The 14960-nt window shown below is 39.9% G+C and overlaps 1 protein-coding gene across 6 annotated transcripts in view; it reads right to left on the bottom strand.

Annotated features, from left to right (window-relative positions):
* The window catches only part of kiaa0825 (KIAA0825 ortholog), a 341406-nt gene that overhangs the window by 310661 nt on the left and 15785 nt on the right, over positions 1-14960 (bottom strand). For all 6 annotated transcript variants that reach the window (XM_059969308.1, XM_059969309.1, XM_059969307.1 and 3 more), the window contains exons 2-4: positions 13263-13402; positions 10779-10944; positions 4978-5662 (exon numbers count right to left, since the gene is read on the bottom strand). In XM_059969308.1, coding sequence (XP_059825291.1) covers positions 4978-5662; positions 10779-10944; positions 13263-13402 — 991 coding nt within the window. The remainder of the gene's footprint in view (positions 1-4977; positions 5663-10778; positions 10945-13262; positions 13403-14960) is intronic.

Genomic DNA, 14960 nt, shown 5'->3' with positions numbered 1-14960 from the left:
AATAATTTCTTGAACAACAAAAATTTCACATCAGCCTTCAAAACAGTTACAGATAAACTATAGAGCAATGAAGTTTGTAACATAACTTCTATGAAAATTATTCAGTTAGGGTAACAAGATACTTGGAAAAGTAAATAGTACTCATTTAATCTCTGCTGGTTTATGCCCTGGAAGGCACCATTTTGATTTTTCTTGTTCACAGACAGAACTTAAAATGGTTATATCTTTTTCTATTTCTATAGTAGGACTTTCGACCACAAACGAATAAAGGATTTTATAAGTGCAAATCTCGCAAAAATGTGAACTTGAACGGTTTGTCTCAGGCCTCTCCTCAAATGCATAAAGAAAAACATTGCACCAGACTACCTGATAACCAGTGTTAGAATTGAAATAATCTAATGAACACCTCTAATCACCAGCTCTTTTTAATATTCTAAAATTGTGTCTTTATTGAAGTCACCTTCATAAGTGCATTTTCATGTTTGATTTTATTTAGAGATATAGCGTGAAGGCCCATCAAGTCTGCTCCGCCATTCATTCATGGCTGATCTTTTTTTCCCCCCTCCTCAGCCCCACTCCCAGGCTTTCTGCCATAACCTTGGATGCTGTGTCCAATCAAAAACCGATTAACCTCTGCTTTAAATACACCGGACAACCTGGTACCCACAGCTGCCTGTGGTTATAAATTCTCCAAGTTCACCCCCTTCTGGCTGAAGAAATTTCTCCACATCACTATCTTAAATGGATACCCCTCTATCCTGAGACTGTGTCCTCTTGTCCGAGAACCCCTCCTCCCACACCATGCGAAACATCCTATTCACGTCTACACTATCTAGGCTTTTCAACATTCAAAACATTTGAAAGAGATCCCTTCATCCTTCTAAATTCCAGCAAGTACAGACCCAGAGCTATCAAATGTTCCTCATATGATAACCTTTTCATTCCTGAAATCATCCTTGTGAACCTCCTCTGAACTCTCTCCAATGCCAGCACAATTTTTCTTAGATGAGGAGCCCAAAACTATTCACAATACACTAGGTGAGGCCTCACTGGTGCCTTAAAAGCCTCGGCATCACATCCCGCTCTTGTATTCTATACCTCCTGAAATAAATGCTAACATTTGAATAACACTGCCCAGCAACCTCAGCCAACCCCCAATTTAGCCCTAACCTAATCATGGGACATTTCACAAAGAAAGCTGAAGAAAAGTATTCTTAAATTAGCAATTTAAAGGAGTGTAGATTAAGATTGGATGATATAGACAGGAAAGAGGATAGGACAGGATATAGGAGGGATAGATAGGAAAGAAAAGGAGGTGGGGTAGCATTGCTGGTTAGAGAGGAGATTAACGCAATAGAAAGGAAGGACATTAGCCTGGAGAATGTGGAATCGATATGGGTAGAGCTGCATAACATTAAGGGGCAGAAAACGCTGGTGGGAGTTGTGTACAGCCCACCTAACAGTAGTAGTGAGGTTGGAGATGGCATTAAACAGGAAATTAGAAATGCGTGCAATAAAGGAACAGTAGTTATAATGGGTGACTTCAATCTACATATAGATTGGGTGAACCAAATTGGTAAGGGTGCTGAGGAAGAGGATTTCTTGGAATGTATGTGGGATGGTTTTCTGAACCAACATGTTGAGGAACCAACTGGAGAGCAGGCCATTCTAGATTGGGTATTGAGCAATGAGGAAGGGTTAGTTAGCAATCTTGTCGTGCGAGGCCCCTTGGGTAAGAGTGACCATAATATGGTGGAATTCTTCATTAAGATAGAGAGTGACATAGTTAATTCAGAAACAAAGGTTCTGAACTTAAAGAAGGGTAACTTTGAAGGTATGAGACGTGAATTAGCTAAGATAGACTGGCAAATGATACTTAAAGGGTTGACGGTGAATATGCAATGGCAAGCATTTAAAGATCACATGGATGAACTACAACAATTGTTCATCCCAGTTTGGCAAAAGAATAAACCAGGGAAGATAGTGCACCTGTGGCTGACAAGGGAAATCAGGGATAGTATCAAGTCCAAAGAAGAAACATATATAAATTAGCAAAAAAAAGTGGCACACCTGAGGACCGGGAGAAATTCAGAGACCAGCAGAGGAGGACATAGGGCTTAATTAGGAAAGGGAAAAAAGATTATGAGAGAAACCTGGCAGGGAACATAAAAACTGACTGTAAAAGCTTTTATAGATACGTGAAAAGAAAAAGATTCGTCAAGACAAATGTAGGTCCTTTACAATCAGAAACAGGTAAATTGATCATAGGGAACAAAGACATGGCAGACCAATTGAATAACTACTTTGGTTCTGTCTTCACTAAGGAGGACATAAATAATCTTCCGGAAATAGTAAGGGACCGAGGGTCTAGTGAGATGGAGGAACTGAGGAAAATACATGTTAGTAGGGAAGTGGTGTTAGGTAAATTGACAGGATTAAAGGCAGAAAAATCCCCAGGGCCAGATGGTCGGCATCCCAGAGTGCGTAAGGAAGTAGCCCAAGAAATAGTGGATACATTAGTGATAATTTTTCAAAACTCCTTAGATTCTGGATTAGTTCTTGAGGATTGGAGGGTGGCTAATGTAACCCCACTTTTTTAAAAAGGAGGGAGAGAGAAACCGGGGAATTATAGACTGGTTAGTCTGACATCGGTGGTGGGGAAAATGCTAGAGTTGGTTATCAAAGATGTGATAACAGCACATTTGGAAAGAGGTGAAATCATTGGACAAAGGAAAATCAAAGGACAAAGGACAAAAGAAATTTATGAAAGGAAAATCATGTCTGACGAATCTTATAGAATTTTTTTGAAAATGTTAACTAGTAGAGTGGATAGGGGAGAGCCTCTGGATGTGGTATATTTAGATTTTCAAAAGGCTTTTGAAAAGGTCCCACACAGGAGGTTAGTGTGCAAACTTAAAGCACACGGTATTGGGGATATGGTATTGATATGGATAGAGAATTGGTTAGCAGACAGGAAGCAAAGAGTGGGAGTAAACGGGACCTTTTCAGAATGGCAGGCAGTGACTAGTGGGGTACCGCAAGGCTCAGTGCTGGGACCCCAGTTGTTTACAATATATATTAATGATTTAGACGAGGGAATTAAATGCAGCATCTCCAAGTTTGCGGATGACACGAAGCTGGGCGGCGGTGTTAGCTGTGAGGAGGATGCTATGAGGATGCAGGGTGACTTGGATAGGTTAGGTGAGTGGGCAAATTCATGGCAGATGAAATTTAATGTGGATAAATGTGAGGTTATCCACTTTGGTTGCAAGAACAGAAAACAGATTATTATCTGAATGGTGGCCGATTAGGAAAAGGGGAGATGCAACGAGACCTGGGTGTCATTGTACACCAGTCATTGAAGGTGGGCATGCAGGTACAGCAGGTGGTGAAAAAGGCAAATGGTATGTTGGCATTCATAGCAAAAGGATTTGAGTACAGGAACAGAGAGGTTCTACTACAGTTGTACAAGGCCTTGGTGAGACCGCACCTAGAATACTGTGTGCAGTTTTTGTCCCCTAATCTGAGGAAAGACATTCCTGACATAGAGGGAGTACAGAGAAGGTTCACCAGATTGATTCCTGGGATGGCAGGACTTTCATATGAAGAAAGACCGGATCGACTAGGTTTATACTCACTGGAATTTAGAAGATTGAGGGGGGATCTTATTGAAACGTATAAAATCCTAAAGGGATTGGACAGGCCAGATGCAAGAAGATTGTTTCTGATGTTGGGAAAGTCCAGAACGAGGGGTCACAGTTTAAGGATAAAGGGGCAGCCTTTTAGGACCGAGATGAGGATAAACTTCTTCACACAGAAAGTGGTGAATCTGTGGAATTCTCTGCCACAGGAAACAGTTGAGGCCGGTTCATTGGCTATATTTAAGAGGAAGTTAGATATGGCCCTTGTGGCTAAAGGGATCGGGGGTATGGAGAGAAAGCAGGTACAGGGTTCTGAGTTGGATGATCAGCCATGATCATACTGAATGGCGGTGCAGGCTCAAAGGGCCGAATGGCCTACTCCTGCACCTATTTACTATGTTTCTATATTCGAACAATTGAAATACTAAAATAACACATGATCTGATTGTTAATCAATAAGAATTTTGATAGCTGTTACTTGCAGCATTATAGAAAGTACAGGTTTATAAATATTATCCTAACCTTAACTCAGTGCTAATCCTTAAAATTAATAATGTGCCATTAATCCTCCATATCTATGGCTGCTTAAAAGGAAAAAGGGAAAAATAGGTAAAGTTACCGTATGAGGAACGTCTGGCAGCTCTTGGGCTGTATTCCCTGGAGTTCAGTAAAATGAGGGGGGGAATCTCACAGAAACATTCCGAATGTTAAAAGGCCTGAACAGATTAGATATGGCAAAGTTATTTCCCATGGTAGGCGATTCTGGGTTAAGAGGGCACGACTTCAGGATTAAAGGACGTCCTTTTAGAACTGAGATGCACAGAAATTACTTCAGTCAGAAGGCGGTAAATCTGTGGAATTTGTTACCACAAGTGGCTGTGGAGGCCAAGACAGTTGGTGTATTTAAGGCAGAGATAGATAGGTTCTTGATTAGCCAGGGCATGAAAGGATATGGGGTGAAAGCAGGGGAGTGGGGATGACTGAAAGAACTGGATCAGCCCATAATTGAATGGCAGAGCAGACTCGATGGGCTAAATGGCCTGCTTCTGCTCTTATATCTTATGGCCTTACAGCATCTTTTATATCCACCTCAGCAAGCGTTACCTCCTATATCTTCAGTCAAAAGCCTTTGTCACTGTAGCACTTTCCCAATATTCCATTGATGGAACATGTTCAAGCACACAAGTGGATTTTTCAACCCAAAACACTGTGAATGTTACATCTGAGCCAAAGCTGATGATGTAATTTTTTATTTAAATTATTAAAATAATAATGTGCATAACCATTAAACATATCACTCTTTCTACTAAAATAAATAGCAACAGAAAGCACTGACCCACAGAGTGTACTGTTCCCTTTTGCTTGTTTAAACATTTGTTTGCCTTTGTTCCATGTAGCTTTGTCGAATGTAGTGCATTTTTCTTCAACTGCTGTTCACAAAACTTGTCAATCAAAATGTAAAGTTCGCTTGCAATATTTTGTAGGTATGTTTCATTAATAAATTTCAGTACTTTAGACTCCTCCACAAGTGTTCGTAAAGCATATAAATCTTGTCTCATCATGTTTAATAACGAAGGAATGATGTTTTCAAATCCATGAACCATTTTTTCAAAACTGATCTCATTGCCGTTGATCAAGACTTTATTCTGTAGCAGATCTTGTACAGACTGGAACTGGATATTTTGATATCTGGTTATAATTTCTGTTTCTGGATACAAAAATAGAAGTTGTCGAAGACACTGAGTTTTGAGTTGAAAGGCTGTAAGCATATCAGTTATTTCTTGACAATTTTGAAGCTTATCAAAGATGAACCGACGAAGATACAATCTCACATCATCCCACAAGGACAGGGCATCAAGAAAACCACTGTCTTCAACAGCATGAATTGACGTTGTGGAAGGAAGGTGAAATGATGCTCCACATGAAGTCAGTGGAAAGACTACACCACACTCATCAGAGAGCTCCAAAAGCAGCTGAAAGATCATTTCCTCCAGACCTTTCTCAGTTTTCAGAAAATGAAGCTTGTAGCACAGGAAAAAAGATAATTAGAAACTTGGAACAAATACTCAATAGAACTAACATAATTTGTAACTAATTCTACAGTTCAAAAATACATACTGTATCTTGTATCGCATATGATTTTTTAAAGATTCCTCTGACTGCATGGGGAAAACCAGTTTTACAGAATATTCTAAGAAAAAAAAGTTGTCCTGCAATAAATCTGAATTGTAGTTTACAACTAAGTGTCAAGTTTTGTGTTATTTCCCAAATGCTACTCTGAAATAGCAGAATAAAATGACCTTTCAGGAAATTCATTTGGCATATATGGAATACTTGATGAAACATTTCAATACAATTATTCACCCACTTTACGTTTTTGTTTCAGCTATTCTGTCCCTTTTTCCCCTCAATGCTTCCGAGAATAGTAAATCCTGGAATTTTCTGCCCCAGGATAGTGGAGGCTATATCATTAGATATATTACAATAATGTGAAATATCAAGGAATAGAAAATTATAGGGGATTCCCACAGAAGTTGAAGCCAGCATAATTTTTCTATATTCACAGTTAATAGAGGGCAGGCTTGAAGAATCTTGTGAGCTACTCATGACCCTGTCTTCTTGTAATCTTTCTCAGAATAAGTGAACAGACAGTTCAGTTTTAAACTTCACAAATGCTGTTCTAAACTAAGCATCAGGACAGTATCTTAGCTGTTGATTTTCTTTTCAGTAGAGGAGTTACTAACTTCTGCTTATAACACAAGTTCCATTTTGTTTCAATAGCTCAAAGTTCATGTGTGCAAGAAGCTACCTGATGGTCTTTGAACACCCCTAAAGTTATATCAGGATGCTTAGCCTAACACCTGCAGGAAAAAGTTATTTTAATAAAAGGGGGTCAAAGAACAAGAGTGTTGAGGGAAAACCCCAACAGTGTGTCTGAAGTGCATCACCCACATCATGTATTGATACACAATAACAGCTTTTTACCGTTACTTGATGCACGTTAGGTCTCTGCACATAAAGGTAAGGGGCCAAATGTCAACTGAAATCATCTCTTCAGAAAGGCCTGCAGAGTGGAACAAGCCCTTGGGTCTACCTTCCAAGTTAATTTACTTGAAAGTTCTAGACAGCAAAATGTCCTCTCTCCTGATCTTAAATTTAGATAAAATAATCTGCCATTAAAGACTGAATGCAGCTTTTGTATAAGGAATATGACAAGAAAGCCTGTCAAATGATTGGAGCAGGAGGCAGGGATTCAGATTACTAGATCATTGGGACCTCTTTTGGGACAGGTGTGACCTGTACAAAGGGGACAGGTTGCACTTGAATCTGAGGGGGACCAATATCCTGGCGGGGAGGTTTGCTAAGGCTACTGGGGAGAGTTTAAACTTAGATTGTTGGGGAGTGGGAACCGAACTGAAGAGACTGGTGAAGAGGCAGTTGGCTCACAAATAGAGAAAGCTTGTAGACAGTGCGAGAGGGACGATAGGCAGGTGATAGAGAAGGGAGGCGCTCAACCGAAAGTTTGAGATGTGTCTATTTTAATGCAAGGAGTTTTGTGAACAAAGCAGATGAGCTAAGAGCGTGGATCAGTACTTGGAGATATGATGTGATGGCTATTACAGAGACTTGGATGGCTCAGAGACAGGAATGGTTACTTCAAGTACTGGGTTTTAGATGTTTCAGTAAGGACAGGGAGGGAGGCAAAAGAGGTTGGGGCATGGCAATGTTGATCAGAGATCGTGTCGCCATGCAGGGATTGTCTACAGAGTCTCTATGGGTGGAGGTTAGGAACAGGAAAGGGGTCAATAACTCTACTGGGTGTTTTTTATAAGCTGCCCAATAGTAACAGGGATATCGAGCAGCAGATAGGGAAACAGATCTTGGAAAGGTGTAATAATAACTGAGTTGTTGTGATGGGAGATTTTAATTTCCCAAATATTGATTGGCATCTTCCTAAAGCAAGGGGATTAGATGGGGTGGAGTTGGTTAAGTGTGTTCAGGAAGGTTTCTTGACACAATATGTAGATAAGCCTACAAGAGGAGAGGCTGTACTTAATTTGGCATTGGGAAACGAACCTGGTCAGGTGTCAGATCTGTCAGTGGGAGAGCATTTCGGAAATAGTGATCATAATTCTATCTCCTTTACAATAGCATTGGAGAGAGATAGGAAAGTTATGGAGACTATTTATTCAACATTTTCATATGATGCAATATGACCCTGTGCCAAGTTCATTTGATTTTCCAGCTTTTAGCTTATGTATTTTGAGAGGACCGGAAGTGACGGCATTGATGAATACTTATTTTTGTGAGATATTATAAACAGCCCGCTTTTTTTTTCCTTCTCTTTTGCTTTTTTTTCTTTTATATTACTTATTAGTTATAGTTATTAGATTAGATTAGCTAGTTCTGCATTATATAAATTTTTTTTGTTTTTTTTTCTTTCTTTTTTCTGTTTTTTTTATATTATACATTATGAAATATTTAGATTTACTATGTCCATACATATATCTTATGGCTTATGTCTTGGTAAACTCATTTATATTGTAACTATTATGTATGTTTTTTTTCATATGTAATGGAATGTGTATGTTGGTAATTTCTTTATCAATATATCATCTGTATTCTGTCCATATTACTAATATTAATAAAAAGATTTAGAAAGAAAAGAAAGGAACAGACAAGTTAGAAAAGTGCTTAATTGGAGTAAGGGGAATTATGAGGCTATCAAGCAGGAAATTGGAGGCTTAATTTGGAAAGAGATGTTCTCAGGGAAAACTACAGAAGAAATGTGGCAAATGTTCAGGAGATATTTGTGTAGAGTTCTGTATAGGTACATTCCAATGAGAAAGGGAAGTTATGGTAGGATACAGGGACCATGGTGTACAAAGTCTGGAATAAATCTAGTCAAGAAGAAAAGGAAAGTTTACAAAAGGTTCAGAGAGCTAGGTAATGTTAAAGATCTAGAAGGCTATAAGGCTACTAGGAAGGAGCTTAAGAAGGAAATCAGGAGAGCCAGAAGGGGTCATGAGAAGGCCTTCGTGGGCAGAATTAAGGAAAACCCCAAGGCATTCTACAAGTATGTGAAGAGCAAGAGCATAAGATGTGAAAGAATATGTCCTATCAAGTGTGACAGTGGGAAAGTGTGCATGGAACCGGAGGAAACAGCAGAGGTAATTAATGAGTACTTTACTTCAGTGTTCACTATGGAAAAGGAACTTCGAGATTGCAGTGATGACTTGCAGCAGACTGAAAAGCTTGAGCATGTAGATATTAAGAAGGAGGATGTGCTGGAGCTTTTGGAAAGCATCAATTTGGATAAGTCGCCGGGACCAGATGAAATATACCCCAGGCTACTGTGGGAGGTGAGGGAGGAGATTGCTGCATCATCAATGGGGACGGGAGAGGTTCCGGAGGATTGGAAGGTTGCAGATGTTTTCCTTTATTCAAGAAAGGGAGTAAAGATAGCCCAGGAAATTGTCGACCAGTGAGTCTTACCTCAGTGGTTGGTAAGCTGTTGGAGAAGATCCTGACAGGCAGGATTTATGAACATTTGGAGAGGTATAATATGATTAGGAGCAGTCTGCATGGCTTTGTCAAAGGCAGGTTATGCCTTATGAGCCTGGTTGAATTTTTTTGAGGATGTGACTAAACATATTGATGAAGGAAGAGCAGTAGATGTAGTGTATATGGATTTCAGCAAGGCATTTGATAAGGTACCCCATACGAGGCTTATTGAGAAAGTAAGGAGGCATGGGATCCAAAGGGACATTGCTTTGTGGATCGAGAACTGGCTTGCCCACAGAAGGCAAAGAGTGGTTGTAGATGGGTCATATTCTGCATGGATGTCGGTCACCAGTGCAGTGCCTCAGGGATCTGTTCTGGGACCCTTACTCTTCAAGATTTTTATAAATGACCTGTAAGAGGAAGTGGAGGGATGGGTTAGTAAGTTTGCTGATGACACAAAGGTTGGAGATGTTATGGATAGTGTGAGGGCTGTCAGATGTTACAGCATGACATTTATAGGATGCAAAACTGGACTGAGAAGTGGCAGATGGAGTTCAACCCAGATAAGTGTGAAGTGGTTTATTTTGGAAGGTCAAATATATTGGCAGAATGTAGTATTAATGGCAAGTCTCTTGGCAGTGTGGAGGATCAGAGGGATCTTGGGGTCCAAGTCCATAGGACTCACAAAGCAGCTGCACAGGTTGACCCTGTGGTTAAGAAGGCGTATAATGGATTGGCCTTCATCAATCATGGAATTGAATTTAGGAGCCGAGAGGTAATGTTGCAGCTATATAGGACCCTAGTTAGATCCCACTTGGAGTACTGTGCTCAGTTCTGGTCGCTTCACTACAGGAAAGATGTGGAAACCATAGAAAGGGTGCAGAGGAAACTTACAAGGATGTTGCCTGGATTGGGGAGCATGCCTTATGAGAATAGGTTGAGTGAACTCAGCCTTTTCTCCTTGGAGTGACGGAGAATGAGAGGCGACCTGATGGAGATGTATAAGATGATGAGACGCATTGATCGTACGGATAGTCAGAGGCTTTTTCCCACGGCTGAAATGGTTGCCACAAGAGGACACAGGTTTAAAGTGCTGGGGAGTAGGTACAGAGGAGATGTCAGGGGTAAGTTTTTTTACTCAGAGTGGTGAGTGCATGGAATGGGCTGCCAGCAACAATGGTGGAGGCAGATTCAATAGGGTCTTTTAAGAGACTTTTAGATAGGTATATGAAACTTAGTAAAATAGAGGGCTATAGGTAAGCCTAGCAATTTCTAAGGTAGGGACATGTCCGGCACAAGTTTGTGGGCTGAAGGGCCTGTATTGTGCTGTAGGTTTTCTATGTTTCTATGAAAGAGGTGGAATGGGATCAGTGAAGAGCTGATCAAGATCCAGCATTGATATGTCAAATTACTCTTTTCATTCTTTATGATTCTCAGAAAGAGCAGTCAGAAAGTGCTGCCCAATGCCGGGAAAAACTGGTAGTCAGACACTCCAATAACAGATAACAAAAAAAGTTGGCAATTAGGTACTTTCCCCAAGTTTAAACTTCATAGTTTTGCAAACTGAGACAAGAGTAACGTTAAATCAAATGCTTTTACTATGTTTTACAGCTCTATAATAAAATGATTTACCAGTGCTTTCAGAAATTCTGTCAATTGATTACGTGGAGTTGTGAACAGTTTGGTAGAGGAAGTATTGGAACTGTTTAACCATTGCAAGCTGTCAGTATTCTGCAGCTTCTGATCTGCAGAGAGCTTATCAAAATCTGACTGCAGTTCCTTCACAGTCTCCTCAATACTGAAAAACAGAAAGGAGAAAATAAACAATATAAATCAAATAAAGTATCAAAAAATTAATCAATTTATAGAGGTAAAAAAACCCTCAAACAAGCAAAATAATATATAGATTGTCCTTGCAATGAAATCCATTGAAATATCTTCATATACCCCACTCTAGTATTTTGCTGAGAAGCCATTCTGGATCTGTTAAGATCTACATTTTAAAAAAATTCCACACTACTGTTTTTCCTGTATCTGTTCAAGAGGCTAACTTTATATTCCTGGTTAATATTTCCTGCCTGCTTTAGCATGCAGCATAATTCAATTAAATCACTTGTCATGTAATTCTCCTCAATGTTGCAGAAATTACACCCAAAAAAATCTGTAGGACTCTTAACCTCGTGTAAGTGCCAAGATTTTTTGGGGTAGGGCAGTGTCAGGAAAGTGTTCTCTTATTTGTATATAATACAAAGGGATCCATTCAGATGATCATCAAACTTTCAGTTGATAACAGACAATGCATTATTGGAGAACCAATTAAACAGTGCTCTACCAGCATTGTTGGTTGATTGTAAATTTATCTATAACATAGACAGTAGAGCATAGGAACGGGCCATTTGGCCCATAATGCTGTGCCAAACCAGCTAAAAAGCAATTCACAAACATGCAAACATTAATCCCTCCTACCTATTTAATGACCTTCCCTCCTGCATCACTGCCTGGTATGGAAACTGTACCTCCCTTAACCGCAGGACTCTGCAGAGAGTGGTGCAGATAGCCCAGTGCATCTGTAGTTGTGAACTTCCCATGATTCAGGACATTTACAAGGACAGGTGTGTAAAAGGGGCCTGTAGGATCATCAGGGACCCATGTCACCCGAACCACAATCTATTCCAGCTGCTACCTTTTGGGAAATGGTAGTGCAGCATAAAAGGCAGAGCCAATAGGTTCTGGTACAACTTCTTCCAGCAGGCCATCAGACTAATTAACTCACGCTGATTTGAGTGTACTCTATATTACACTGATTGTCCTATTTATTGTAAATTATTTTAAATTACTGTGATTGTACATTGCACATTTAGACAGAAATGTAAAGATTTTTACTCCTCATGTATGTGAAGGATGTAAGAAATGAAGTCAATTCAGTTCCATTCAATCCAATTCCATCTTCCTTACATCCATGTGCCTAACTAAATGTTTTTTAAAAAGTCAGGCATCCATTACTTCCTGAGTAAAAAATTTACTCCTCCTATCCTCCTTGAACCTACCCCATCTCACCTTCAATGCATGCCCTCTAGTAGTAAACACTTCAACCCTGGGAAATAGATACTGGGATATGATGCAATCCCAATTGTTGACTTATCCTTTAATCTCAGCGCTGTTAGCTATACCATTGTCATTAAGTTTTGGTTGCAGATGTACATGCACTTCAATGCTTTATGACACAGCAAACTGGACAACAAAAGTGGCTCAACTAGATACATTGAATTCCAGTGAATTGGGCTATCGGTTAATTAGGACAGCTGCTTAGTTGGGAAAACTCTAAAGGAACAAAAACAAATAGAGAGAATAGCCAGGATTCCCTTTGGTTTAATTGGAACACTATGTCACTTAATTGGTACAGCAGACTGTTGCCAAACAATTTCTAACTAGTATCAGTCACATGCATTTGTGCCTGCCACACATACAATATGTTGGAGGAACTCAGCGGGTAAGGCAGATCTATGGAAATGAATAAACAGTTGAAGTTTCAAACCAAGGTCATTCATTGGGACAGGAAAGGAAGGGGGAGGAAGCTAGAGTAAGTAGATGGGAGAATGTATGCCATTTCTTTACTTGCTGATATTGATTTCCCAGTCTTACACCCAAGAGATCCCACCCACACTACCTATATCACTATCTATAGAAACTTTCTGGTCCCTTTGATACGACCTGCACATTTTCCAGCAAAAATGTTCTCCTTTCTCATAAACTTATTTGTTTTTCAAAGCTGTTTCCTGAGAAATTCTTGATCCTCGAATCCACCATGAGCTCTTCCCCACCTTGTGTACTCTGTGTTTCAATTTAATTTCATCCTTGACATCCTCCGTTGATCATGAAATCTCTCTATTTGGAACAAGTTTAAGCTGAATTTAAGACAGCTGTTTGAATATCTGCCACTCGCTCATCAAAAACAATATGCAATTGATTTAAAAAAAAAACCCACCATGTACTACCTTTTTCTTACATTCTGCAACCTCTTCACCTAACAAAAGGAAATGATATGAACACATTACTCTGAAATAACTGTTAGTTGTAACTACCCAATTTAAAACATGACTACAGGAAACAACCTACCAAATTGCATTCTTCTTCAGTCTCTCATCAATGTCACTAATAGCTTGATGTAATTCCAGATCACCAGGTATACAGTCCAAGAAATAAGCTGAACAGGAATTATCCAAATGGCAATCTCCTTCCCATGCCATCACCAACATCTGAAAACAATACAGAAATTATTTAATAAAAGGCTGATCAAATGAATGAAATTCACTGACATACAAGTAAAATAATCCAAACCAATATAAAGAATAAGCTGAAAGAATCAACATGATTGCCGTAATACCATAAGATATAGGAGCAGAATTAGGCCATTTGGCCCATTGAGTCTGCTCCACCATTTCATCATGGCTGATCCAATTTTCCTCTCATCCCCCAATCTCCTGCCTTCTGCCCTTATCTCTTCATGCCCTGACCACTCCTGCCTTCTGCCCTTATCTCTTCATGCCCTGACCACTATCAGCATCTGCCTTAAATATAAAGACTTGGCCTCCACAGCTGCCTTTGGCAAAGAACTCCAGAGTCACAATTCTCTGGCTAAAGAAATTCCTCCTGATCTCTATTCTAAAAGGACACCCCACTATTCTGAGGGTGTGTCCTCAGGTCTTAAGACTCTCCCACCATAGAAAACAACCTCTCCACATCCACACAAGGCCTTTCACAATTAGATACATAGAGGTCACCCCTTATTCTATGAATTGTAGTGAGTACAGGCCCAGAGCCATTAAACACTCTTCCTATGACAAGCCATTCAATCCTGGAATTATCTTCAAGAACCTCCTTTGAACCCTCTCCAGTTTTACAACATCCTAAGATAAGGGCCCCAAAACTGTTCATAAAACTCCAAGTGAGACCTCACCAGTGCTTTATAAAGTCTCAATATTACATCCTTGTTTTTATATTCTAGTCCTCTTCAAATGAATGCTAATATTTCATTTGCCTTCTTCACTACAGACTCAACCGGCAAATTGACCTTAAGAGAATCTTACACAAGGACTCCCAAGTCCCTTTGCATCTCAGTTTTTTTTTGTACTTTCTCTCCATTTAGAAAATAGTCAACTCTTTTATTTCTTCCAAAGTGCATGACCATACATTTCCCGACACTGTATTACATCTGCCATTTCTTTGTTCATTCTCCTAATTCATTCAAGTTCTACTATAGCCTCTCTACTTCATCAAAACAACCTGCCCCTCCACCTATCTTCATATCAGCTGCAAATCTTATTCCCTCTCTCCTACACCAATTCCTTAGCCACATAGTAAACTGTATAATCTTCCTAGTTCCAGCATCACTAGCACGTGGCATGGGTAGCAGTCCTGAGATCACAACCTTGGAGGACCTGTCCTTTAACTTAACACCTAACTCCTTGAACTTCCTATGCAGAAACTTGTCACTTTTCCTACCCAGTCATTGGTACCTACTTGGACCACAACTTCTGGCTGGGAGAGTGAACTCCCACTTAAGAATCCTTAGAATAATCTGAGATATCCTAGACACTGGCACCTAGGAGGCAATATTCCATTTGGGAATCTTGTTCTCGCCCACAGAATCTACTGTCCATTCCCCTAACTAATTAATCTCCTATCACCACAGCATGCCTCTTCTTCCCCCTTCCTATCTGAGTCACAGAGGCAGACTCAGTGCCAGAGATCCAACTACTGTGAGTACTGCATTGGTATCTAATGGTCTTATGGGGGGGGGGGGGGGCCTTAACA

The sequence above is a fragment of the Hypanus sabinus genome, chromosome 5, assembly GCF_030144855.1.
Source record: "Hypanus sabinus isolate sHypSab1 chromosome 5, sHypSab1.hap1, whole genome shotgun sequence".
Taxonomy (NCBI): Eukaryota; Metazoa; Chordata; class Chondrichthyes; order Myliobatiformes; family Dasyatidae; genus Hypanus; species Hypanus sabinus.
This window is presented reverse-complemented; position numbering and strand designations above follow the sequence as displayed.